Source organism: Scyliorhinus canicula, chromosome 2 (genome assembly GCF_902713615.1).
Source record: "Scyliorhinus canicula chromosome 2, sScyCan1.1, whole genome shotgun sequence".
NCBI lineage: Eukaryota > Metazoa > Chordata > Chondrichthyes > Carcharhiniformes > Scyliorhinidae > Scyliorhinus > Scyliorhinus canicula.
This window is the reverse complement of record NC_052147.1, coordinates 234,524,437-234,552,030: the sequence shown is the minus strand read 5'-3', so window position 1 is coordinate 234,552,030 and position 27,594 is coordinate 234,524,437. Positions and strand designations below refer to the sequence as shown.

The window sequence follows — 27,594 nt, the reverse complement described above, 5'->3', positions numbered from 1 at the left end:
CGAAACCAGCCCCCTGCTCAGAACAAAAAAAATCGATCCGGGAATAGGCTTTATGCACGTGGGAGAAAAATGAATACTCCCTGGCCCTCGGCCTCGCGAACCTCCAAGGATCCACCCCTCCCATCTGGTCCATAAACCCCCTCAATACCTTAGCCGCCGCGGGCCTCCTGCCCGTCCTGGACATGGATCGATCCAATGGGGGATCCAGCACTGTATTAAAGTCCCTCCCCAATATCAGGCCCCCCGTCTCCAGATCCGGAATGCGGCCCAACATGCGCCGCATAAATCCCGCATCGTCCCAGTTCGGGGCATAGACATTCACCAGCACCACCCGTTCCCCTTGCAACTTGCCGCTCACCATCACATACCTCCCGCCACTGTCAGCCACCACCTTTGACGCCTCAAACGACACCTTTTTTCCCACCAGGATCGCATCCAGCCCTGAATGAAACACTTAGCCCACCCATCCATTCCTCAGTCTAACCTGGTCCGCCACCTTGAGGTGGGTCTCCTGGAGCATAGCCACGTCCGCCTTCAGCCCCTTCAGGTGCGTAAACACCCGAGTCCGCTTGACCGGCCCATTCAGCCCCCTCACATTCCAGGTTATCAGCCGGATCAGAGGGCTCCCTGCCCCCCTCCCCTGCCAACTAGCCATAACCCTTCCCCTGCCCGCCCCAGTTCAGCGCCCCCCGCTCAACCCGTTCCCCACGGCGCAAACACCCCCACCCCGGTCCCCCCTGCATCCTCCAGCTCCTTCCTTGCCATTTCAGCAGCAACCTGGTACCCTTCCCCCCCCCCCCCCCCCCCCCAGGCTAGGACCCCTCCCAGCCGCGTTACTCCCTCCATAGCACTCCCGCGAGCCCGCTAACTTCGGCTGACCCCGGCGACTCCCGCCACACCTCCGACCTTTCCCAACGTGGGGCTACTTCTCCTCCCCCATGCCTATCAGCAGGCCCTCCTTGTCCCCCTCCCGCTCTCGCGCGGGAATAAAGCCCGTGCTTCTCAGCTCCGACCCCACCCCCATCCACCCTCAGCGTGGGAAACCAAAGAAAAGCCCACGCTTTCACCCTGCCCGACCCCGCCTCCTCTAGGGCAGCTCCCATTATCAGCCCCCACCACCAGCTCCCCACACTCCAAGTCTACCCCCCGGCTCGAGCCCATCCACCGAACCTACGCAAAAAGACAGCGCCCCACCCGCCCTGGAAACAACACACAACCAGCATAAAACAGAGAACCCCCCACCAAAAAATTAACACAGTTACATACAAACCCCCGCCCCCGACCCTCAGTTAGAGACCAACTTCTCGGCCTGCACAAAGGCCCACGCCTCCTCCGGGTACTCAAAGTAAAAGTGACGGTAATTGTAGGTGACCCACAAACGCGCCAGCTGTAACATGCCAAACTTCACACTCTTTCTGTGGAGCACCGCCTTCATCCGGTTGTACCCGGCCCTCCGCTTAGCCACCTCCGCACTCCAGTCCTGGTAGATCCGCACCACCGTGTTCTCCCACTTGCTACTCCGCTCCTTCTTGGCCCACCTAAGCACGCACTCTCAGTCAACGTACCGTGGAACCGCACCAGCACCGCCCGTGGCGGCTCATTCGACTTGGGCCTCCTGGCCAGTATTCTGTGGGCCCCCTCCAGCTCCAGGTGCCCCTGGAAGGACCCAGCTCCCATCAGCGAGTTCAGCAAGACGACCACATAGGCCCCCAGGTCTGACCCCTCCAGCCCCTCCGTGAGGCCCAGGATCCGCAAATTTTTTCACCTCGACCGGTTCTCCAGCTCCTCGAACCTCTCCTGCCACTTCTTATGGAGCGCCTCATGCATCTCCACCTTTACCGCGAGGGCCGAGGCCTCACCCTCTCTTTTGGAGGCTTGTTGTCGGAGCTCCGGGATTGCCACCCCCTGGGCTGTCTGCGTCTCCAGCAGCTTATCAGTAGTAGCCTTCAGCGATTCTAGCAGCTCCACTTTGAGCTCCAGAAAGCAGCGCTGGAGAGTCTCCTGCTGCTCCTGCACCCACCGCCTCCATTCCGCGAGGCCTCCGCCGGCCGCCATCTTGTTTTTCTTCCCCCGCTTTTTCCTAGGCGCTGCCACCGCTATTTTGCTGGCCCCACTTCTGGTCCAGACCATAGAACACTGGGGATCTGCTGCTAACACCTTCCCACGTCGGGAACCGTCGATCAAGTACCGCTGGAGGCCCTAAAAAGAGCCCAAAAGTCCGTTCCTGGCGGGAGTTGCCGAACGTACGGCTTTGCTCCGCATAGCCGCAACCGAAAGTCTGTGTTGAGCTTCTTGAGTGTTGTTGGAGTTGCACTCATACAGGCAAGTGGAGAGTATTCCATTACACTGCTGACTTGAGCCTTGTAGATGGTGGACAGGCTTTGGGGAGTCAGGAGGTGAGTTGCTCGCTGCAGGATTCTTAGCTTTTGACTTTGATTTAGCGTGGCCAATCCACCTAACCTGCACATTTTTGGATTAAAGCTGTTGGACTTTACTGACTCAGAATGTCATGGATTCAAACCCATTGACTTTGTCTATATATATGTTTCTGGAACCCACTTCTTCATTCGCCTAAGGAAGGAGCTGTGCTCCAAAAGCTAGTGATTCAAAACAAACCTGTTGAACCTTAACCTGGTGTCATAAGACTTCTTAACTGTACTCACCCCAGTCCAACACCGGCATCGCCACTTTATGATAGAAGGTAGACCATTGATGAAATAGCTGAGGATGATTGGACCCAGGACTCTACCTTGAGGATCTCCTGCAATGATGCCCTGGGGTTGAGAAGATTGACCTCCGACAACCAGAATCATCTTCCTTTGTGCAATGTATGACTCCAACCAGTGGAGAGTTTTCTCCCTGATTCCCATTGATTACAGTTTTGCCAAGGTTCCTTGATGCGATATTCAGTCAAATGTTGCCTTGATGTCAAGGGCAGTCACTTTCACCTCACCTCTAGAACATAGCTCTTTTGTTTGTGTTTGAATCAAGGTCATAATCAGGTCAGGAGCTGAGTGACCCTGGCGGAACCCAAACAAAGTGAGCAAGTTATTGCTGACTAAGTGCTGCTTGATAGCACTGTTGACGACCCCTTCCTTCACTTCATTGATAGGGTGGTGATTGACTGGGTTAAATTTATCCTGAATTTAATGTACAGAACGTACTTGGGCAATTTTCCACCTCCTGGGTTGATGCAAGTGTTGTAGATGTACTGGAACAGTTCAGCTAGGGGTGTGGCATGTTCTAGAGCACAAGGCTTCAGTACTACTGCTGGAATATTGTCAGGGCCCATAGCCTTTGCCGTATCCAGCAGCCATTCTTGATATCATGTGAAGTGAATTGAGTTTGCTGAAGACTGTCATCTGAGATGGTGGAGACCGAGATGGATCATCCACCCAGCATTTCTGGCTAAAGATGGTGGTGAATTATTCAAATGTATCTTTTGCACTGATGTACTGGGCTCCCCCATTATTTAGCTCACTGGGCTAAATCGCTGGCTTTTCAAGCAGACCAAGCAGGCCAGCAGCACGGTTCAATTCCCGTACCAGCCTCCCCGGATAGGCGCCGGAATGTGGCGGCTAGGGGCTTTTCACAGTAACTTCATTGAAGCCTACTCGTGACAATAAGCGATTTTCATTTTCATTTCATTATTGAGGAAAGGGCTATGTTTAGGATTGTCCACCTCCAAACTTACTTAGTTGTTCACTGCCATTCACAACTGGATATGGTAGAACTACAAAGCTTGATCTGATGGTTGGTTGTGGAATAGCTTAGCTCTGTCTATCACTTGCTGCTTCTGCTGTTTGGCACATAAGTAGTTGTCTGTTGTACTTTCACCAGGTTGGCACTTCCATTTTTAGGTATGTCTCTTGTTGCTACTGCCATACTATCCTGCACTCTTTATTGAACCAGGGTTGATCCTTGGCTTGGTGGTAATGGTAGCATGGGGATATGTTAGGCCTTGAGGTTACAGATTGTGGTTGAATGCAATTCTACTGCTGCTGATGGCCCATAGCGCCTCATTCTGAGTGGCATAATAAAACAGTGGTTAGCACGGTTGCTTCATAGTGCCAGGGTCCCTGGTTCGATTCCCTGCTTGGGTCACTGTCTGTGCAGTGTCTGCATGTTTTCCCTGTGTCTGCATGGGTTTCCTCCAGGTGCTCCTGTTTCCTCCCATAATACCCGAAAGACGTGCAGTTAGGTGAATTGGACATTCTGAGTTCTCCCTCGGTGTACCCGAACAGGCGCCGGATGTGTGGCAACTAGGGGATTTTCACAGTACCTTCTTTGCAGTTTTAAGCTTACTTGTGACAGTAATAAAGATTATTATTGTTATGCCCAGTTTTAAGTTGCTGGGTCTGTTCAAAGTCTATCCCATTTAGCAAGGTGGTAGTGCCACACAACACGACGGAGGGCATTTTCAGTGCGAAGACAGGATTTCATAGAACCACCCACACATCATGTAAGAAATCACTTGATCTAGATCCAGGCGGTCAGTGCTGTATTGAGCAGAGATGTTTATAGACGTTAGCATGGAGACAACTCCTAGCCCTGTACCCTTTACTGTATGCAAGTAAAAAGTTCTTGTAGTTAATAAAGACTTACTGTTAGCCTGCAGATGACTACGGAAATTTATGTAACACCTGCAGATTTATAACCAGCATCACACAACAGTTCCTTCCAAGGATCAGCTATGGACCTGCATGGCAACTCACAAATGGCTGCACACCACTGCATCTCACAAGTCATTGATATTGTTTTTGTGAGCTGGACAGTACATTCATTTCCAGACAGACATGGCCTGACAAGCACTTGGGCATTGGGTATTGCTGCTACCGCTGAATTCCCACAGGTGCAGAGCATCACCCTTGATTGCACCCAAATGACTGACAAAGCACTGACTGACCACACAGTGAGATTTATCAACAGGAAGGACCTTCACTCCCTTAACGATCAACCAGTCTGCAACCACAACAAGAGCTTTCTGCATGGCCTCTTCCAGGATTTTGGGTGGTCCTCCGTGACTATCTGCCCATGTTCATAAAATTCCTTCACCAAGGTACTAGGAAGCATCTTGGCCGTTAGTGGAGTGGCCAGAGCCCCGGAGGCTGACTCCATCATTTTACCTGCCAATCTACACTGATTTTCTGGGCATTTCAGTCATACAGGATCCTTATTCCATTAACTAGATTTCAAAAGAAAACACCCCCTGATACTAAGAAGAAGAGGCAAAAAGTACAGGGCGGGATTCTCCATCTGTCGCACCTGTTTTTGGGTGCGGCGTGCCCCCGCAGCTGCAGGAACCTCCGTCCTGGCAGTCAATCAATGGGGTTTCCATTGTGGGCACCCCCACACCGTCGGGAATTCCACAGGAGTGAGTGCGCTGCCGGCGAAGTGCTGTATCCCGCTGACAGAGAATCCCACCCATAGTTTTCTAGCGGAAGCCACCCGTACATGTCTTCCCCCTACATTTGGGGTGACACAGTAGCACAGTGGTTAGCACAGTTGGTTCAAAGCTCCAGGTCCCAGGTTTGATTCCTGGCTTGGGTAACTGTCTGCGAGTAGTCTGCACGTTCTCTCTGCATCTGCGTGGATTTCCTCCGGGTGCTCTGGTTTCCTCCCACAGTCCAAAGACGTGCAGGTTAGATGGATTAGCCATGCTAAATTGCCCTCAGGTTAGGTGGGTTACTTTTTTACGGGGATAGGGGGAGGTGTGAATTTAAGTGGGGTGCTCTTTCCAGGAGCTGGTGCAGACCCGATGGGCCGAATGGCCTCCTTCTGCACTGTAAACTCTGTGATTCTATGATTACGCCACCGCAAGTCCAATACGGAAAGAAAATTGACAAGTTATGCTTTCATTTTGCAGTTATACGGTGACTCCATTCAGAATTAATGTGAAATGTGCTTTTCCTGGGTTGCGGAGTCTTCACGTTCTGTCCATGTCGGCAGTGGCGGACTGGCCAGGGTGTCAGCTTGCCCGATGGCAAGTGGGCCCCTGATGAAGTGGGCCCCCTATATCAAATAAAAATGCAATAAAGAAACAAACAAAGACAACTGTTTTAGTAATAAAAAGGAATAAGAAAAAAAAGAGAACAGGACACAAATAAGCAGTGCATGAAAAGGAACGAAGCAGGGGAGGTAGTGGAAGGATGTGGAATAGGGGGGCCCGGGTCGGGCATAATTAAGGAAATTCCATGTTTTCAGCAAGAGTGTGTGAATTTAAAGATAAAGTTACAATTCGTGATTTGAGATGATCGGCAATTTCAAAGGATATCAAGCAGTAGTCTTGGTTCAGCCGGTACATCGGTCCGGGGCCCGGAGAGCCAAGAAGGGGCCCGTGAATCTCTGAAGGGCCCTTAAAAATTATAATTAATTAGATAAATAAATCTCCAACTTCATTCCTGAGATTTGTATTCTAACTTAATTAAATATAATTGTTTTTAAAAAGAGCAATACCAAATCAAAATGCAATAAAGAAACAAACAAATAATCACTCAGTGTATGAAGGAACAAAGCAGTGTTAAACGGATGTGAAAAGGAGTGGAGGGGGGGGGGGGCAGGTTCACCCGGGTCGGACATAGTTGGAAATCCACGTTTTCAGCCAGAGTGTGTGAATTTAAAGATAAAGTTACAGTTCGTGATTTGAGATGGTCGGCAACTTGAAAGGATATCAAGCAGTACATAGGGTCATGAGGTCACCGAAAAGGAGAAGCGGTCCCTTTGACCGTGAATCATGAGGTCAAAGATATTGAAGTGATAAGCCATGATCAGTAAACTCAAAGGGTTGCGACTTGTAACATTACACTGGTATCAAACTGGACATGTTTCCAGTTTGAAACTTTGGTCGTGGGACCATTCTTAATGTCTTACTGTAGTCGGACCAAACTTCTAAGTTTCAACAGTTGTCTCAGTTGCTTGCTGGTGTGAACACTGGACAGTGGATTGTCTCCTCTTCTGAAGCTGCATAGGCCACAGTAGTATTGACTAATGAACATAGCCTATTGAAGTGTAAGTAAGTTATTTTATATTTTTTATCAAGTAGGGGTTTATCTGGCGTTCCTTCAAGTTATTCTTGCAATCATCAATATTCATTTTTCCCAATGTGGACTATTTTTAATTAAGTTTTTATTTCAGGAATATTACCCCTACTAGCATGGAATAGAAAAAGCATAAATCTGGGTCACTAAAACGCAAAGAACAAAAAGAAGCAGAAAGGAAGGAATCAGCCAAGCAATGCAGGCCTATTACAGAGTTTATAATACCACAAGCACAATCCACATCAATATCCAGTTCTGCAACAAATAATCAAGAAGCAAGAAACAATGCTCATGGTGATGATGAAATGACATGCGAGTTACAAGAACAGAGAAGAGCTACTTTGAATGTAGAGACAAATACAAGTGCATCCATTACTAATCAACCCAGGCCCAATATTTCTTCTGGCTTCCTTGTTCTGGCATCTGTACTACCTGTAGTTGCAACATCTGAACACATAGCTTCAACTAGTGACAGGGAATCAGATATTCCTTCAAGCATAAATGACTTGGTTTCTGAAGCACATCCTGTAAATGAACCCACGCAAGAAAATGAAAGATCAATTACTGGAATCTTCCAATATCCACTTCAGCCACTTGATGATCTGCCATTTGATGCTCGTTTGTATGAGAGGAAAATTATGAATGACTCAGTCCCAAGAAAATGGCTAACATATAACAAAGAAAATAGATGCTTATATTGTTCATATTGCTTAGCCTTTGAGTTTCCCAACACTTGTAATCCATCACCCTTTGTACATGGCTTTAGTGACTGCAGGCGTATTAGCCAGAGCTTGACTTTACATGAATCGACAACAACACATGTCAGAAATGCTCAGCAATATATCAGTGTGGTTAATGATGGCACCTTAGATAATTTTTTTTGCAGCGTCACTAATTAAAAGGAAAGAAGAAATATTGAAGCAGAGAAGTATTGTCATGAGGATTATAGACATCATAAAGATGTTAGGCAAGCAAGCACTTCCTTTTCGAGGTCACAGAAATGAATCGGCCTACACTCTAGATAATGAGGTTCTGAATCATGGCAATTATTTCGCTACAGTGCAGTTGATGGCAAAATATGACCCCATTATGGCAGCTCACGTTTCTGCAGTGCAAAACAAAGAATCAAACGATTAGAGAAACAAGGAAAGGCTCAAAGTAAAGGCCGTGGTGGACTTGTTACATACCTGAGTAAAACAACTATAAACATGTTAATCAAAATTATGAAGAATATGATACAAGAAAGAATTAGTCATGAAGTTTCTCAAGAAAAATATTATTCTATTCAGGTTGATTCAACACAGATAATTCATCCATCGATCAGTTTAGCATTATTATTCGGTATGTGCTTAAAGGTATTATCTGTGAGCGACTACTTTCAGTTGTGCCAAGTAATGATGGTACAGGACAGGAACTTTTTGATCTATTGATTGAAACATTACAGCATCTTAAAATTGACCCCCAAAAATGTTTATCTGATAGCACAGATGGCGCTGCAAGTTACCATGGCCAGTATAATGGTTTACAAAGTAAAATTGCTGATGTGGCTGATCAACATGTTCATATATGGTGCTATGCCCATGACTTGAATTTGGTGATAACTGAAACAACAAAATGTTGTGTGCCTGCAGTTTCTTTTTTCAATTTGCTCCAGAATATAGCAACTTTTGTGAAAGCATCATACAAGAGAATGGCTGTATGGATAGAAGTTGTTGGAAAACATCTAGGACAAGAAAAAATTAAACGATTAAAGCTAATTGGTGAGACCAGATGGTCAGGAAAATCCAATGCCGCAAACAGCTATATTTGGACGTTTTGATGATGCCGCTGCCAGTACTTTTGTAAATCTATTGACATGCTTATCAATGAAACAAGATTCAGAAAAGTTTGATGCAAAAACAAAACATGAAGCAAATGTTTTACTTCAAAGTCTTCTAAAGTTTGAAACCATATTGACAGCCTTTACTTACTTGTATATATTTGAAACTACACCCCGTTATCAAGTTATCTACAGACAAGTGGTTTAGATATGTTTACTGCATGGAGTTTGGTAGATTCAGCTACAACAAAGTTGAAGGAACAGACAAGAACATTTGATAACGTTCACAGCAAGGCTTTGGAATTTGTAAATAAATGTAATGACAGGATTTCACAGATGAATATGGATGAAAATCAAACATTGGAAATTGATGTGTTGGAAACAGCATTGCCAGTTAAGAGGCAGAGGAAGAAGAAAAGAATGGCAGATGAGCTTATTGATGATGAAAGAAATTCCTCAGATTCTCTACCTGATTTTCAAGTAAATGTGTTTAACCTAATAATGGATCGCATTTTCCAGTCACTAGAATCACGCTTTGTACAACATAAACAGTTGTATAAAGATTTGTCCTGCTTGGACCCAGCAAAGTTTAAAACTATTGCAGAGAAGGGCCTTGAAGATGAAGCATTGGAAGGTATTATTAAGCTGTTTCCACAAATCAGCAAAGATCAAGTAATATTGGAATTGTTTTCTTTTGCTTCAAACTTTGATGTATTAAAGCTATTGCTTAATGATGGTGAGAATATGGATTCCAGTTGCAACAATTGTAAAATTTGCAGCACTTGCCCATCGTGTGTACTACAAATTCTGGCATCCAACAGACTTCATGACAAGGCATATGATAACCTTTATGAACTTTATAAAGTCATCTGCATACTATCAGTTACTCAAGTCCAATGTGAGAGGACATTTTCAAAGCTAAAGATCATAAAGACAAGGTTAAGAAATTCGCTGTCTGAGGAAAATTTGGAATCATGCATGTTGCTATCCATTGAAAAGGAATTGTTAGATGAATTGGATGCAGAAGCAATTATTGGCAGATTCGCACAATCATCTAGTGAACACAAACGGTTGCTCTTAATATAGTGGACTGCATGCAATGCTCTATTGTGCTTTTGAACTATCTGTTAATGTGTAAATTGTGCAATAAACTATTTAAAAATATCAACCAATTACTTAAAATTTTAAAAATAAATAAAAAATTCAATTATAACATCCTGTATTTACATTTGGTATCTACTGCCAGTAATATGTACAGTACATGTACACTGTAATTACTAAGAAATACACATTTTTTCCACAAAAATTTTAATTGTACCCTTTTTTCCATATGTATTTTTTGAAAATTTTATTTATTCGTTATGAAAATTAAATGATAGCATTGTAGTTGTGGGTGGGCCCCCATTGTCTCCTGGCAACCAATATTTTTAGACCCAGTCCGCCACTGCATGCCGGTGTGGGTTTCCTCCGGGTGCTCTGGTTTCCTCCCACAAACTCCCGAAAGACATGCTTGTTAGGTGACTTGCACGCACTGAATTCTCCCTGTGTACCCGAACAGGCACAGTAGTGTGGTGACTGGGGATTTTCACAGTAACTTCATTGCAGTGTTAATGTAAGCCTACTTGTGACACTAATATAGGTTATTATTATGTCCAGCTAACATAAGAACATTAATGTTTTTACTTTATAGGTGCATCTAGATGTGCCCGTTCCAGAAAAAGAATGTCAAAGACAGAAAACAGTGGCTTCATTTAATCGTGTTCTACGAGGCATTGGACAGGTGAGTTCTGCTTTCTCATTTAACATTAGACAAAATATTCCAATACTTCTGATTTATTTTTGTCTCAACCGGTAAACAGGAGTGCACTTTGTCAGATTGTTAATTAGCTTTGAGGAAGAACGGATGTCATCCACTGTTTCCATTAAGTAAATCAATACAATCACACAAACAAGATTAGAAACTAATAAAGGAGCACAAAATTCACAATTAAATACCACAATAATATGGAAATTCGATCTCTGGTCCTACAAAGGCAAAGACATTGATTCTTTGATAACTCTGAAAATGTGTTGGGTTGTGAGAAAATAAAAATTTACAGAAAGATAGTGGGACCTGCTGGCAGAGAAAGTATATCCATGTAGACACTTGCTTTTCAAGCAGAATGATGTGGAGATCGTTCTGTCATTATTCTATCATTCACCTGAGGAAGGAGTGGTGCTCCGAAAGCTAGTGTTTGTAACAAACATGTTGGACTTTAACCTGGTGTTGTAAGACTTCTTTCTAGTCGAAAGAATGGAGGCAAGGTGGATAGCTTCCAAGAAAGTAGGTAATTATTTGAAATAAAATAGAAAATGCTGTAAATAATCAGCCAGACTGGCAAGAACTTGTGGAAAGAGAAGCAGAACTAACAGGGGCATTTTGAAGGCTGTTGGAAGTGGATTTAGGGACAAGCAGCATGGGAATGTTCCAGAAATTGAGGCAGGTACTGTTTCTCACATGATCCCAGCTCCCTGCTGGTTTTCTGCAGGACAGGATTGAGGGAGAAAAGGGAACTCTCTTTGATCTGGCAGATAAGTATTTAAGCAGTGCTTGAGGTGGTGCAGAAGCTAATTATTAGCTGTTGTAACTGAATCCTGAATTTCTCAACCTGCCAGCAGCAGACTATGGTCACAGAGGTGAGTACCTCACGGAAAATGTTTCTTCAGTGCAACCAGCAAGCTTTTAAGGCTTTGAGCACTTGAATTGAATAACTCCAGCCATGGCTATTGATACTGCTGCTCAAAGAAATTCTTCTTTCAGATAGATGCTTGACAGGTGATTTTCCACATCTTGGAAGGTATTTCACCCATCTGGCATGCCAACTCCCTGCTGCCCGCCTTCATAATGGCATGCGAGCAGCTGCACATGCACTGAGACCGGACCTTGGCCAACAGCTGCAGGAGGAGCAATCCCAGCAACTGCACCAACTGCCTTCACCGCAGCCTTGGCTTCCTCTGCATCCTGCAGTTCTTATAACCTGAAAAATATTAATGCCGGTGAGATTCTTTGAAACATGGCTGTCCGCCCTTTAATTCAAAATGCTTCCTTTGACAGAATCAGTATGCTATCCTGTCATCCCTCCCCAATTAGCCAGGGAACCTGGAGACAAGCCCTGGTAAGCAGTCAGCACAAGGAGTAAACTTGAGGAGTCTGCTTTAAAAACCTAAAAATGGTCCAAAAGGGGACTACATTGACAAGATTCTGACCAGGTTTTAAGTCAATGACCGTTTACAATTTTTTTGAATTAATTAATTCAGCAGTTAAGCCTGATCAACCAAAATAATTCCATTGACTAGCAGCCATACAATCACCCGAGAGAAACAAAAAAATGATTAAAACATAAAATCCTAAGCCAATTTGGGAGGAAAGGAATTCTGGGAAATATTTTCTTTTCCCCAAAGTCAATGAAAACATGTTCCAAAAGACCACCCAACAATATGACTAATATAACTATTTAATACCTGGAGTGGGTGGGTTGTCTTATGAGGAAAAGTTGGACAAGATGGACTTGTATCTGCCAGAATTTACAAGAGTAAGAGACAACTTGATTGAAACATTTAAGATCCTGAGGGGTCTTGACAGGGTGGATGTGGAGAGGATGCTTCCTTCAATGGGAGGTTTTAGGTCTAGAGGTCACTGTTTAAAAATACATGGTCACCCTTTAAGACAACGATGAGGAGGGGGTGCAGTGCAAAGACTCTGGCACCCAGTTGAATGCATCCCATTTAGAATGTCACTCAACATCCATTAGAGTCCTCTTGTAGTGTAAGGGTGGATCACCTTTTGATAAATTAAATAACCTATGAACATAGATGCATACATATGAACATACAAATTAAGAGCAGGAGTTGGCCACTCATCCCTTCAGGTCTGATCTGCGATTCAATAAGATCATGACCGATCCGATTGTATCTCAACAGTACGTTCTTGTATCCTGGATCTGCCAGTAACAGCAGTAAAACAAATTTAACACAGTATGATAGGATGTAATCTGCCCAGCAACAGGTAGTAATCTGCCTAACAACAGCAGTAGCCAGCATTCAATGGGCATGATGAGATAATGACTTTCCCAGTAACGTTTTTGGCAGGCATCTAGACAGAATCAGCTGTAAATTACCCTATTAGCAGAAATACCTTACCTAGCCAACTAAGAGATCAGTGGAGGTATACACATGCTAATTTCTACAGTCAAGGAGCGAAATTCTCCTCCACGTGCCACTGGTAGCAGAGTTGTCAATGAGGCGGAGAATATAGCATTGTGAGGAAAATGGGATCAATTTATTTGGCCCCCCATTGGCATCTGGACCAAGGTTAATGTTCTGCACCTTGGGAGGATACAAATGTGTCATGAAGGCTCACTGGCATCCATTTAACAGGCTGGGAACCATATTCTCCAGGTCCACGTGATTCGCTGCTCCCCTGGACCAGGTATCACATGGGCGAGAATCACTACTGGTCCTGTGAAGCATGGCCCTGTCACGGTGGATCTCGCGGTGACCCAAGAGGTAACTCTTTTAGGGAGTTTCCCCCAAAGAGCATCTGAGGGTCACCCACCAGCGGCCCCCTAAATAAGGAGACCCCCCAGAGACCACAAATAAGGAATCCCCCAGAGACCCGTTAAATAAAGAAATCCCCCAGATACCCCCTAAATAAGGAACCCCCGCAGAGACTCCATAAATAAAAAGACCCCCCAGAGATAGAAACCCCTTCGAGACCCCTTAAATCAAGAAACCACTCACAGAGGCCCGCTAAATAAAAATACCCCCACAGACCTCCCAGAAAAGAAAGTGACCCTTGTCAGGAAGACCCCGAAGAGAGATCACTGTCTGGAAGCTAGAGAGCTGGACAGGCAATGAAAAAATTACTGCTTTAACACTCACCTGGGCAAGACACCTGACTCAGACACAGAAAACAGCACTTGTCAGTGCTGAGAAAGAAAAAACCCAGTTAGCTGTGTTTAACTCCCTCAGATCTTTAATCTGCAAGCCATTCATTCATTTCTCTTTGATATTGATTTTACTAGGCTGTGATTGACAGCTTCTACAAACCTCAATTGTCAGCATTATTTTAAGGTAATGTTTATAAACATCAAGCTTTGATTGACAGCTACTGGACCACTTCAAAGAGTTAAGTGCTGTTAATTTCTAGCTGACCACTTATAAATCACTCAACCATGAAAGGGTGTGATTGAAAAGCACTTAATTGTGTTTGAAGTGGGCACAGTAAGAAATCTGACAACATCAGGTTAAAGTCCAACAGACTTGTTTCAAATCACTAGCTTTCGGAGCACAGCTCCTTCCTCAGGTGAATTCACCTGAGGAAAGTGCTGCGCCCTGAAAGCTAGTGATTCGAAACAAACCTGTTGGACTTTAACCTGGTGTTGTAAGACTTCTCACTGTGCTCACCCCAGTCCAACGCTGGCATCTCCACATCGTGGCTGTTTGCAGTGGTCCCATCATTGTCAAACCTTCATAATTATAAACATTTCCAAACAACTCACTTCTTCCCCTTTAGTCGGGCAAGAATCAATTTCTACAGAGTAGAAAACTTAGATAAAGCAAAGGAGTACATCCCTCCTCTCCTCACTCACATCCCTCAGCTCAGACCAGTTCAAGCTAGTTTTTTTAATGAACTATTACAGCTGCTGCGAATGGATAGCTACTATCTACCTGCTTAGGTCCCTGGACGAGAATTAGAATTTAAATAGTACTTGCAGTTAAATATTAAATGTTAAATATAAACAACATTAGATTTTTAGAAAGATATTTAAGTTTCCCTCAGCTCACCAAACTCTCTCACTCTTTTGAGGTTGCACACAAGTGTCAGTACAGGAGGTGGATAGGGATCTCCATGGAAGTCACCTTTATGGATTTTTAGAAGATATTTAACACCATTCTCCATAAAGATTAGTAAAGATGAAAGTGCATGAAATCAAATTTGTGACTTGAGTTGGTAATTGCCGGTGCGATAGGAAAAAAAACAGTATGGAAAATGCAAACTTCTCCAACTGTTTATCTATCATCAGCAGTGTTCCCCAAGAAATGTGGTGATTTCTGGCAACAGGCCCCAGTAATCTTTTTGGTGAGGTTAAACAGATCAAACCCAAATGCAATTTTCTAACCCATGATATGAAAAAGCTGTACAAACAATGCAAAATGGGAAAGATTTCCTGCAACAGGTAACACTGATGGATCATTGACTGATCTGATCTCTTCACACATCTTCTCGACTGAGTAGTACTACACTCTATGCTTCACACAATGCCTATGTATTTACATTGTGTATTTATGTTTGCCCTATTATGTATTTTCTTTTCATGTCTGAAATGATCTGTTTGAGCTGCACACAGAACAATACTTTTCATTGTACCTTGGTACACATGACAAAAAACCATACCAAACCAACCAAACACTACCGACGAAAAGTGGCAGCCTTGTGTACCATCTACAAGATGCACTTCAGTAACTCACCAAGGTTCCTTAGCATCTTCCAAACCCACGACCAATACCATCTGGAAGGACAAGAGCAGCAGATACCTGGGAACCCCACCAACGGGAGGTTCCCCTCCAAGTCACTCACTACCCCGACTTGGAAGTATATCGCTGTTCCTTCACTGTCACTGGGGCAAAATTCTGGAACTCCCTCTCTATAGCACACTGGGCGTACCTATACCTCAAGGACTGCAGCGGTTCAAGAAGGCAACTTATTACCACCTTTTGAAGGGTAACTCGTGATGGACAATAAATGCAGGCCTAACCAGCGACACCCGTAAATTAATTTTTAAAAAAAAAGAAGCCACCAATAGTAAAGTGAACTACCATCTCCTGGAGATTTAATACCCTTAAGACAGCATGCAAGCTGACTCAGAAACATGGGACAGAGAGACAGAGAAAAGTCTGGAGAAAGAAGCAGCAAATATTACACACAGCAGGGGAAAAGGCCTTCCCTTTAGACGGGGAAGAATATTGTTGGGAGCTAATTCTCTGGTAGAAGACTGTAAGAAGTCTTACAACACCAGGTTAAAGTCCAACAGGTTTGTTTCAACCACGAGCTTTCGGAGCACTGCTCCTTCCTCAGGTGAATGAGGAAGGAGCAGTGCTCCGAAAGCTAGTGTTTGAAACAAACCTGTTAGACTTTAACCTGGTCCTGTAAGACTTCTTACTGTGCTCACCCCAGTCCAATGCCGGCATCTCCACATCACTGGTAGAAGAGACAGAACCTATAGAAATGTAAGGGCACTGAAAAATTTGCCCTGACGTGGCTGAGAAAGGAGTCCCTGAAGTGGGCCTTGATGCTGGAAATGGGTTCAAGGATTCTTAGAAGACTGAGAAAAATTACTTTTGATGAACACTGAACATCACAACCATGAATGAAGACTGTGTGATGCTCCCTGTTATCAATTCTGTCATGGGCAGATGCATCTGTGAAAGGCAGATTGGTGAGGATGAGGTCAAATAGTTTTGTCTTCATGTTAGTTCACTCACCGCTTGTCGTAGGGCCAGTCTGGCCGATGTGTTCTGCAGGATTTGGTTAGCTCAGTCTGTAATTTTGCTACTGAGCAACCCTTGACGGTGGATATTGTAGTCCCCCAGTTTTTCATATATGCTGTACTCATTCTGTATTCTGTTGAAAATGGTGTTTATTGTTAAAAAAATTTTTTATACTTGTTTAATTTATCACATATTTTTCTTTGATAACTTTATTTAATTGAACCTCCAAGTAGTAATTATTTATATATTATGAAGATATTTTGCAAAAATACTGAATCACATAGTTGCAGAGAATTATCTTAATCATCATTATAATGTTAATTATACTAAGGTTATGAAACAATTCCCAAGTGGGGTTAAGGTATATAAATTAAATTCAGGAAAGAATCAACTTGGGTTACGGTCACCAGCAATGAAAGTGGCTAAATATGTTATCTGACTTCTTGTTTTGTATAGTTTCCAAGCTGCACACCAGTATTTGATCCTTATTCTCTTGACCCTTGGGAAGTTCGTCATAGGGCTCTAAAATGCCTTCAGCAAGCTGCACGAAAGGTATAAATACAACAATTAATACATTTTTAATAACGTTTCTTACAAGCAGGAAAGCCGTGTTCTAATAGTAAGGTGCTGATAAATTATACCTATATTTTTTTCTTATCCTTTTTATATTACTGTCTGGCTTTGCGGCATCAGTGGGGTAGTTATAATAATGCTGGTGCTCTGAGAATGCAAGAACTTCTGGTAACTGCAAGGATAGGTTCATTGTTGCTTAAAAATATATAATTGTCCGATTTGACCCAGACAGTAGGATCTATCGTCCACAGTAGAATTGATCTTTTAATTGAGGCTCTGATCAAGCAATCACTGCAATCTAGTGTGTAGTGTGCTGGCCCTATCTGTTCTCCTGAGGTCATTCATTTATGTCAAGTGAGTGACTTCATGACCGTGTTGGGCTGCGGCTTTGGAGTCCATTGGAGAATTAGAAATTGCCTATAAGCTCTTAAAGGGCTGTTTGAGTGATTTTCTTCCTGTGATAATTACTTGTGAGGAGTCGGATGCAGTAATTCATCACATTAGTAGGTAAAAATGTTGGTAACAAATTAGAAAGCTGCAATTATTTTCATGTACATTTCAATCTTTGCAAATGTAATTTGTGTAACAATAATGCCTGGAAAATTCATTTGCATGCACAAAGAATTTATTGCAAGGGGAATGGAATATAGAAATAGGGGGGTTTTACTGCAGCTCTTCAGGGCCTTGGTGAGATAACATCTGGAATACTGTGCTCAGTTTTGGCCTCCTTATTTGAAAAAAAAGAGTCTAATTGCGTTAGAAGCAGTTCAGAGAAGGGTCAGTCGACTCATTCCTAGGATGATGGGCTTATCTTATGAAAAAAGACTGAACAATTTGGACCAATACCCATTGGAACTTGGAAGACTGAGAGGTGATTTTATTGGAATCATATATAAGATCCTGAGAGGATTTAATAGGGTAAATGCTGGGAAATATTTCCTCTTGTGAAGGGAATCTAAACTAGGCAACACAGCTGAAGACTAAGAGGTCTCCCTTTCAAGACGCAGATGATGCATTTTTATTAGTTTGTCCGAGGAATTCTCTACCCCAGAAAGCGGTGGACGCTGGGTCATTGAAATTATTCAAGGTGGAGCTACGTTTTTGATCGACAACGGAGTCACGTGCTGTAAAAGCTATTTGGTGTTTCCTGGAGAAGTCTGGAGGCTTGTATTGTGAGTTCATAACTATGTAAATATCCAAGGTCTTGCTGCACATAGGTGCTTATTGTGAGAGCACAACTGGACAAGCCACAATCTTATCAAACAACCCAATCTGGCTCCAAGGTCCTTTGTTCCTCGAAGAACTAAGAACAGTGGAGGGCAGGAACATTAACCTGATTCCTGCCGGATGATAGGATGGATTTTCTCAGTTCATTACTTATGCATCAAATGTAGCGCATTGAATCTCATGGCAAGGTGGGCAGGAATTTGTCTTCCCAGTCATTACCTCCCCGCCGCCATATTTAAATGGTACTCGCACAGACAACCACTCACTGCAGGTCAGTTATGGGCTGAACGTTCGCTTTACCATGGTAACCAAACGCAACAAACCACTCCACAGCTCGATGAGGCATACCTAGGGATTCTCCACCTGGCCATCCAGGAAAGGTGGGAGATCCTTGATGCACAATCAATTGCACAAAGACTCAGATTGGGTACAACTTTATTGCAGTCAGATGCGTGGCCTCCTACTGCAGCTGGGGAAATGGCAGATCAATGGAGGACATGCATATTTATAGAGCTCCTAGTGGGCGGAGCCAGCTGGCAGGGGCTACCGACAAACCTGTAGTACAGGTCCTACCTTACATCCCCTATTACAGGTGTACACAGGGTTCCCCACATTCACCCCCTGTTAAAAATGAGTCCGGCGGGGATGGTGTGGAACTATATACAATGTTGCGAATTATGTACAGCGTCTTATAAAGTGAGTAGGGAAGGAAAAAATGTCCAATTTGACGGTCCGGTGCCCGTCAGAGGTTTAGTCGATCCGGTGCTTTGATGATTCGCTGGGAGCGACGTAATGGTGGAGGCGATGTCGGTGGTGCTGGTGTCACCGACGTTGGTGCTGGCAGTGCTAGTGCTGTCCTGCAGTCAGATGACCCGGGAGCATGCCAAAATCTTCGTCGTCCTCTTGCGTGGGCAGGGGAAGGAGGGATGAATCTGGTGGGGTTAATGTTGGTAGCGCCGGGGGAGGGGAGGGTGGCACATGGGTGGGGAAGTGTGTTTGGCTGGAACCTGATGATTCCAGGTCCCTGAGGGAGACAGTATCTTGGCGGCCGTCGGGGAACTCCACGTAGGCATACTGGGGGTTGGCGTGGAGCAAGTGTACCCTGTCCACCAAGGGGTCCGCCTTGTGGAGTCGGACGTGCCTACGGAGCAGGACCGGTCCTGGAGCTGCGAGCCAAGTCGGGAGCGACATCCCGGATGTGGACTTCCTGGGGAAGGTAAAAAGCCGTTCATGGGGTGTGTTATTTATGGCGATGCACAGTAGTGACCGGATGGAGTGTAGTGCATCAGGGAGGACCTCCTGCTAGCAAGAGGCTATGAGGTTCCTGGACCGTAGGGCCAGCTGAACAGCCCTCCAAACCATCCCGTTCTCCCTCTCTACCTGCCCATTTCCCCGGGGTTATAGCTGGTCATCCTGCTGGAGGAGATACCCCTGCTGAGCAGGAACTGACGTAGCTCATCACTCATGAATGAGGATCCCCTGTCACTGGGGATGTAGGCGGGGAAATCGAACAGAGCGAAGATTGTGTTGAGGGCCTTGGGGCAGTGGGGGAGGGGGAGCTCCATGATCGGGCCCCAGAGTCCGTTTTGGACTACATAGCTGAGGATGGCTAAGCGGGCCGTGCTGAACACACACCTCTCTTTATTATACGTAAGGTTGAGAAGAGTGGCAGTGCGGAGGAATTTAGCGAGGCAGGCATCGTGGTCCTGGTAATCATGGCTGCAGATGGTGACATTATCTAAGTACGGAAACGTGGCCCGCAAATCGTACCGGTTGACCATTTCGTCCATCTCCCTTTGGAAGACCGAGATCCCGTTAGTGACGCCGAAGGGAACCCTAAGAAAGTGATGGAACCGACCGTCCGCCTCAAAGGCAGTGTAGGGATGGTCCGATTTACGGATGGTGAGCTGGTGGTTGGTGGATTTCAGGTCAATTGTTGAGAAGACCCGGTACTGCGCAATCTGATTGACCATATCAGATATGCATAGGAGGGGGTATGCGTCGAGCTGCATGCACCGATTGATGGTCTAACTGTCGTCCACAACCATTCTGTGTTTCTCCCCCATTTTAACTACTACCACTTAGGCTCTCCAGGAGCTATTGCTGGCCTCGATGATACTCTCCCGAAGCAACCTCTGGACCTTGGACCTGATGAAGGCCTTGTCCTGGGCGCTGTACCGTCTGCTCTTGGTGGCAACGGGTTGGCAATACAAAGTTAGATTGGCAAAGAGGGAGGGGCGTTCAACCTTGAGGGTCGCGAGGCCGCAAACGGTGAGTGGAGGTAGGGGCCCGCCGAATTTGAGGGTGAGGCTCTGAAGATTGCAATGGAAATCCAGCGCAGAGGTTGGGGAGGATGTAGAGATGGAAACCGCTGATTTCTACGTCCTGGACTGTGAGAGCGACCGTACAAAATCCTCGGATTGGGACATAGTGGGATCCGGAGGCCAGGGAGATCCGTTGATTGGCAGGGTGAACCGCGAGGCAGCCACGCCTTACCGTATCCGGGTGTCTGAAGCTTTCAGTGCTCCCGGAGTCCAGCAGGCAAGAGGTCATGTGGCCATTGATTTTCACCGTTGTCGAAGTAGTGGGCAGGTTGTGTGGACGAGACTGGTCCAGCGTCATCAAGGCGAGCTGCGGGTGGTCGTCAGAGGTTTCAGATGGAGAGCGTCGGCGATCCAGATCGTGGGATATAGTTGGCATTCCAGCCACGTGGGGAAGTCAAGATGGCGGCATCCGGAGGTCCTGTGGGGAACAAAATGGCGGCGCCATGGCGCGCACATTGCGGGTCGGGACAAGGTGGCAGCGCCCATGGGCCGCACATTGGTGGCACTGGACAAGATGGCGGCGTCCAGGGGCCGCACGTGAACTGAGGGGGAGGAGATGGCGGTGCCCACTGGCCGCACATGGCCCAGGGAGGAGAAGATGGCAGCGCCCATTGTGCGTTTGGCAGGGGGGAGGGGCCATAGCGGCGACTGCGCGGACCTGGCACACTGCTGCAAAGTGGCCCTTTTTGCTACAGGACTTGCAAATGGAGACGCGGGCCAGGCAGCGTTGGCGGGGGTGCTTCTGTTGGTCGCAGAAGTAGCAGCGGGGACCCCTGGGGTGCATGGATTGGTGTGCGGCACAGGCGTATTGGCTAGGCAGGGCCCCAGCTGGGGGGGTCGTTGGTGGGGTCCAGGAGGGATAGGACGGGTGGGCTTTGCGGCGAGGGGGTAGGCCTGAACATTACAGGATGCGACTGTCATGGAGAGCACTAAAGTTTTTGTCTCCACTAGGTTGAGCGTGACCCCTTCTAGCAGTCGTTGTCGGATGGGGTCCGACGCAATCCCCATTACGAACGCATCACACATGAGGAGATTAGAATGTTCAGTGGCTGTAATGGCCTGACAATCACAGTCCCAGACGAGTGGGATTAGGGCTCGCCCGCCAGAAGTCTTCGATGGACTCACCAGGGAGTTGAGATCGAGTGGGGAGTACGTGCCTGGCGAAGATCGTGTTCGCTTTCTGCGCATAGTTTTCTTTTCGGAGTGCCATGGCTTCCACGTAATTCGGGGCATCCTGGATCAACGGGAACATGCTTGAGTTCAACCTGGAATACAAGACCTGGATCTTCTGAGCCGCCATCGGCGTGGGGGTCACTGCGTTGATGTAAGCCTCGAAACAAGCTAGCCAGTGATTAAAGTCGTTTCTGGCGTCGGGCGAGTGAGGATCCAGCTGCAGGTGACCTGGTTTGATTCTGATATCCATCTTGTTGAAAATCTGACTGCAATAAATTGATGCACGATCAATTGCATAAAGACTCAGATTGGGTACAACTGTGGCTTTATTGCAGTCAGATGCGTGGTCTCCTACTGCAGCTGGCGAAATGGCAGATCAATGGAGGACATGCATATTTATACAGCTCCTAGTGGACGGAGCCAGCCGGCAGGGGCTTCCGGCAAACCTGTAGTATAGGTCCTGCCTCACATCCCCTAATACAAGTGTACACAGTGGTTCACCACAATCCTCTTTCCAAGGGTTGGGAGCAGGAGGTCCTCCTACCTAACCATGCCAGCCTAGGCATGGGACACAAAAAACTATCACCCTGCAGTGCAGGAAACAAATGAATGATATGCTGTGCTCCATCAGGGTTAGTTGAAACTTTTAGTGATTCCAGATTCGCATTTGTATTATGACATGAGGCAGCCTAATGGCTAGTGTTCACAAGGATGTTACACACAACCAGCAGATGAATCATCAGCACTGAATGTGTTGCAGCCATTTTAAGATCATCATCTTATTTAAGTTCCTACATAAACGGTGCCTTAATCTTTTACTGGGTAGGACACAGCACATACAACAGACATGCATGCATCTGAATGCTCTTTCATCCATAGTGCTCACAGTTAATCCATCAGTCTTTCTACAGGACAAAATTACCAACAACTGACAGGAGAGAGTGAAGACCGGAGGGGATACCCCAGTATAGAGGATACTCTGCTCCCACAAGAGGCGTGCAGCAGAGCTCACAGGTGAGGACAGGGATTGTTCCTGCATGACAGTGAGATCGACCTCCCTCAACAAGTAAGTGAGGTCCATATGGACAATGACTGTTCATGATTTATGGTGTAGGAAACCGCCTAATTATCTCTTCTCTCTATTCCAGCTTCCAGCAATAAAAGACAGTGGAAGACGCCAAACAAGAACTTCAGTCACAGCCCACAGATAATCTCAGAGGAGGAAACAGAGGAAGCATCAAATGAAGCCGCATCACTGCATTCACCTGCACCCTTCACCAGCACAGATATCCATGTGAAGATTGGCGGCTGCATTGGAAACCCAACTCCAACATGTTCTGCTGGATTTGTGCTTAGACCTGTGCACCATGGGTGCACTCCAGCAGTGGCTACACAAAACAGGATGGCAAACCTTGACTTTCCTCAACGGAGATAGAAGGGTGCCTTGGGCTTCCAAAGGGTGGAAAAGCACCTGCCAAACACCAGGCATCCACCCAGGACACTCCAAGGTTGCCCTGCCACTCCAAATCCTCTTTGCCTGTGACCCCACCAACTCCAGCAGTCATGCAAAGGAGGGTACATCTGCCCTGAGCAGCACCTTTAGCAGGCCAAGTCCATCCATGTCTTGTGGCCTCCAGAGGACTCCCGTCAAAGTCACCTCAGATAACAGGACATTTCAGTCAACAGGCTGCCCTCCAACTCAGCTGCGGACTGTACCTAGACCTAGCAGTTGAGTTAGGTAAATACAGAAGCTTTGAATGCACAATAGTTCAATGGGTAAATATATTCCACAGCCAGATGTAGACATCACTGTGAAGAATTGAGAGGTGCAGGGATCGCCAAGTCCCACACTGTTCAAGAGCAAGGTGCGGTTTGGCATGCTCTATCCAGTCAAACTATGGGTCACCCACCAGGGAAAGGCGTGCTACTTTGACTCCAAAGAGCAGGCCAACAAGTCTGTTAAGAAGAATGAATTGGGTAAAAAGCAATGGTCTAAATGGGGGCTTTAAAGATTCAAAAGGGACAGGGGCAACCAGGTAGGGCGGGGATGGGGGGAGATTTAGACCGGGTGAAGAATGGGAAATCCAAGCCGCTACACTTGCGAATAGGCTGATGTGCGGATGGTACAGAGGAGGGGCAGGCCACGGCCGACCGGAGCGCCGGGCAAGAGGGGAAACGTCGTGAATCGCACGTTTAGCGAGTTGGTCACACCGCAGGTGAAAGTTACTGAGGGAGCTAGAAAATGGGAGACCAAAAGGCAGAGCAAGAGTAGGAAGGCAGTGCAGGTGTCCCCTGTGGTCATCTCCCTGCAAAATAGATATACCGCTTTGGATACTGTTGGGGGAGATGGCTCACCAGGGGAAGGCAGCAGCACCTAGGTTCATGGCACCGTGGCTGGCTCTGCTGCACAGCAGGAAAGAAGAATGGTAGAGCAATAGTGATAGGGGACTCGATCGTAAGGGGAATAGACAGGCGGTTCTGCACCGTAATCGAGACTCCAGAATGGTATGTTGCCTCCCTGGTGCAAGGGTCAAGAATGTTTCGGAGCGGCTGCAGGACATTCTGCAGGGGGGAGGGTGAACAGCCAGCTGTCGTGGTGCACATAGGCACCAACGATATAGGTAAACAAATGGGACGAGGTCCTACAAGCTGAATTTAGGGAGTTAGGAGTCAAACTAAAAAGTAGGACCTCAAACTTAGTAATCTCACGATTGCTACCAGTGCCACGAGCTAGTCAGAGTAGGAATGTCAGGATAGATAGGATGAATGCATGGCTCGAGACATGGTGCAAGAGGAGGGATTCAAACCTCAGCTGACTCAAGTGAACCTGCAATGACTCAGGACAGGGTGTGTCAAGAAACCAAAGCTCATTCAGGTTAGATAGACACTAGAGGGTGCACCAGAGACATGACACACAGACATTCAACCAATAGGCCAGTAAGATAGGACACGACCAATGGGCATTCAAGATACACACTGAGGTGACACTACCACGGGGAGGGGGGGCATTACACCAACCCATATAAAAGGATACAGCACACATGCTCAATCTCTTTCCAGTGGAGACACTTAGTGAGTACAGATAAATCGAACACATCACACACACGTGGATTGTAGCAGACTGGTTAGCTAGTCTGAGTAGCTATAGCAGGATTTACAGGAGAGTCAAATCCAAGTAGGAGAATCGTTAACAGTTTAATAAACGTGTTAAAGCTATCTCCAAGTCTGAACCTTCCTTTGTCAGAGTGCACATAAGGAAGCAGCTTATGCTATGTTAAGAGCATAACAAAACAACAGCCATCCTCAATAATAAGGAATTCTGTAAAAAATGAAATACCCAAGCCATCGACAGTAATGTCACCTGCAACCATTACTAGGAGGTCTCACTATCCACATTCTAGGAGGCACTGAAGGCGGTGATTGGGGAGAAATAGCTTATTGGGCCCTGAAGAACAGGAAGGAAAGGATACTGGAGGTGGATTGGCGGTCCTCCACAGCCCCAACCGTGGAACTGCTGACAGAGAGGAAAAAGCTGCACATGGAATTTGTTCTGCTCTCCACGGGGAAATCAGTTCACCAGCTCCGCCAGTCATGGGGGTCCTTTCACGAATATGGAGACATGGCTAGCCGCATGCTGACGCACCAACTAAGGAAGTAGGTTGCTCCAAAATAAATAGTACAAATTTGGGATAGGAATGGTAGGACGTTTGAGGCCCTGAACAAGGCTAAGGAGGCCTTCACAAATTTTTACCGAGGTCTGTATACCTCTAATCCCCCGGAAGGGGACTTGGGATGAAACAGTTTCTTGATGGACTGAATATACCAATGGTGGGGTAGACAAGAAACAAGGGCTGGAAGCACCGCGAGGGCTCGACGAGATCATGGAATGTATTAGTTACATACAGTCAAGGAAAGCACTGGGACTAGATGGGATCCTGATTGACTTTTACAAAAAAAATACAGCACTCGCCCCACACTTGCGGGAGATTTTCAATGATTCACTGTCGAAGGGGACCCAGCCGCCAACACTGGCACAGTCTCAATCTCACTGATTCTCAAAAAAGACAAAGACCCAGTGGTGTGTGGATTGTACAGACATATTTTTCTTTTAAATACTGATGCTAAAATCCTGATGAAAGCATTAGCGAGACTTGTTTGTACTGAGTGCTGAATTTGGGTGCATTTGAGTGCTACAGTGAGAGTTTGGTGACTGAGGGAGTTAGGTGAGGAGGGAGCAAGGTGCTCTTTTCATTATGTTTCCTACACTTCCTCAAAGAGCGAGAAGGGAGCCGGGAGTTTCCAGAGAGTGCAGCTGACTGGGAGCAGAGTCAGAGGGCGGAGTTCCAGTTGGTCCATAGTGCAGCTACATTCTGTAAGATCAGAGGGGATGGAGGCTAGGGTAGTTGCCTGCTCCTCATGTAGGATGTGGGTGGTGAGGGATACCATCGGTGTCCCCGCTGACTACACCGTCGGGAAGTGCACCCAACTCCAGCTCCTCAGAGACCGCTTTAGGGAACTGGAGCTAGAGCTGGATGAACTTCGGATCATCCGGGAGGCAGAGGGGGTGATTGAGAAAAGTTACAGGGAGGTAGCCACACCCAAGGTACAGGACAAGAGTAGCTGGGTTATAGTAAGGGGAAGGAAAACGAACGGGCAAATAGTGCAGGGATCCCTCGTGGCTGTTCACCTTCAAAACAAGCATACCGTTTTTGATGCTGTTGAGGGGGATCACCTACTGGGGGAAGGCCCTAGCGGCCAGGTCTCTGGCACTGAGCCTGGCTCTGAGGCTCAGAAGGGAAGGGGGTAGAATAGAAAAGCAATAGTGATAGGAGACTCAATGGTTAGGGGAATTGATAGGAGATTCTGTGGTGCAAACGAGACTCGCGGAAGGTATTTTGCCTCCCAGGTGCCAGGGCCAGGGCTGTCTTGGATCGAGTCTACAAGATTCTTAAGGGGGAGGGGGAGCAACCAGAAGTCGTGGTGCACATAAGCACCAACGACATAGCTAAGAAAATGGATGAAGATCTAAAAAGTGATTTTAGGGAGTTAGGTTGGTAGCTAAAGAGCAGGACAAGCAGAGTAGTGATATCAGGATTGCTAACGGTGCCACGTGCAAGTGAGGCAAGGAACAGAGAGCGATGCAACTGAGCACGCGGCTACAGGGCTGTTGCAGGAGGGAAGGTTTCAGATATGTGGATCATTGGGATATCTTCTGGGGAAGGTGGGATCTGTACATGAAGGATGGATTGCACCTAAACTGGAGGGGCACCAATATCCTGGGTGGGAGGTTCTGCTGAGCTCTTTGGGAGGGTTTAAACTAGATTGGCAGGGGAATGGGAACCAGAGCTATGGTTCAGAGAATAGGGTAGCTGTTGAACAGGCAGAAATAATATGCAGCGAGTCTGTGAGGAAGGATAGACAGTTGACAGGGCAAAGTTGCACTCAGTGGAATGGGTTAAAGTGTGTCTGTTTCAATGCAAGGAATGTCAGGAATAAGGGAGATGGATTTAGACTTAGAGCATGGATCAGTACTTGGAACTACGAAGTTGTGGCCATTATGGAGACATGGATTTCACAGGGGCAGGAATGGTTGTTAGATGTTCCGGGGTTTAGATGTTTTCAGAAGAATCTGGAAGGAGGTAAAAGAGGAGGGGGAGTGGCACTGTTAATTAGGGAGTGCACTATAGCTTCAGAAAAGGAGGTAGTTGAGGAGGGTTTGTTTACTGAGTCAGTATGGGTGGAAGTCAGAAACAAGAAAGGAGAAGTCACTTTACTGGGGGTTTTCTATAGATCCCCCAATAGCAGCAGAGAGGTAGAGGAACAGATTGGGCGGCGGCAGATCTTGGAAAAGTGCAGAAGTAACAGAGATGTTGTTATGGGTGACTTCAACTTCCCTAATATTGACTGGAAC

At 46.3% G+C, this 27,594-nt stretch overlaps 1 protein-coding gene across 3 annotated transcripts in view; it reads left to right on the top strand.

The window, feature by feature from the left end:
• cfap221 (cilia and flagella associated protein 221) overlaps nucleotides 1-27,594 on the top strand; it is a 263,176-nt gene that overhangs the window by 140,734 nt on the left and 94,848 nt on the right. For all 3 annotated transcript variants that reach the window (XM_038789818.1, XM_038789819.1, XM_038789820.1), the window contains exons 14-15: nucleotides 10,547-10,636; nucleotides 16,843-16,938. In XM_038789818.1, the coding sequence (XP_038645746.1) occupies nucleotides 10,547-10,636; nucleotides 16,843-16,938 (186 nt within the window). The remainder of the gene's footprint in view (nucleotides 1-10,546; nucleotides 10,637-16,842; nucleotides 16,939-27,594) is intronic.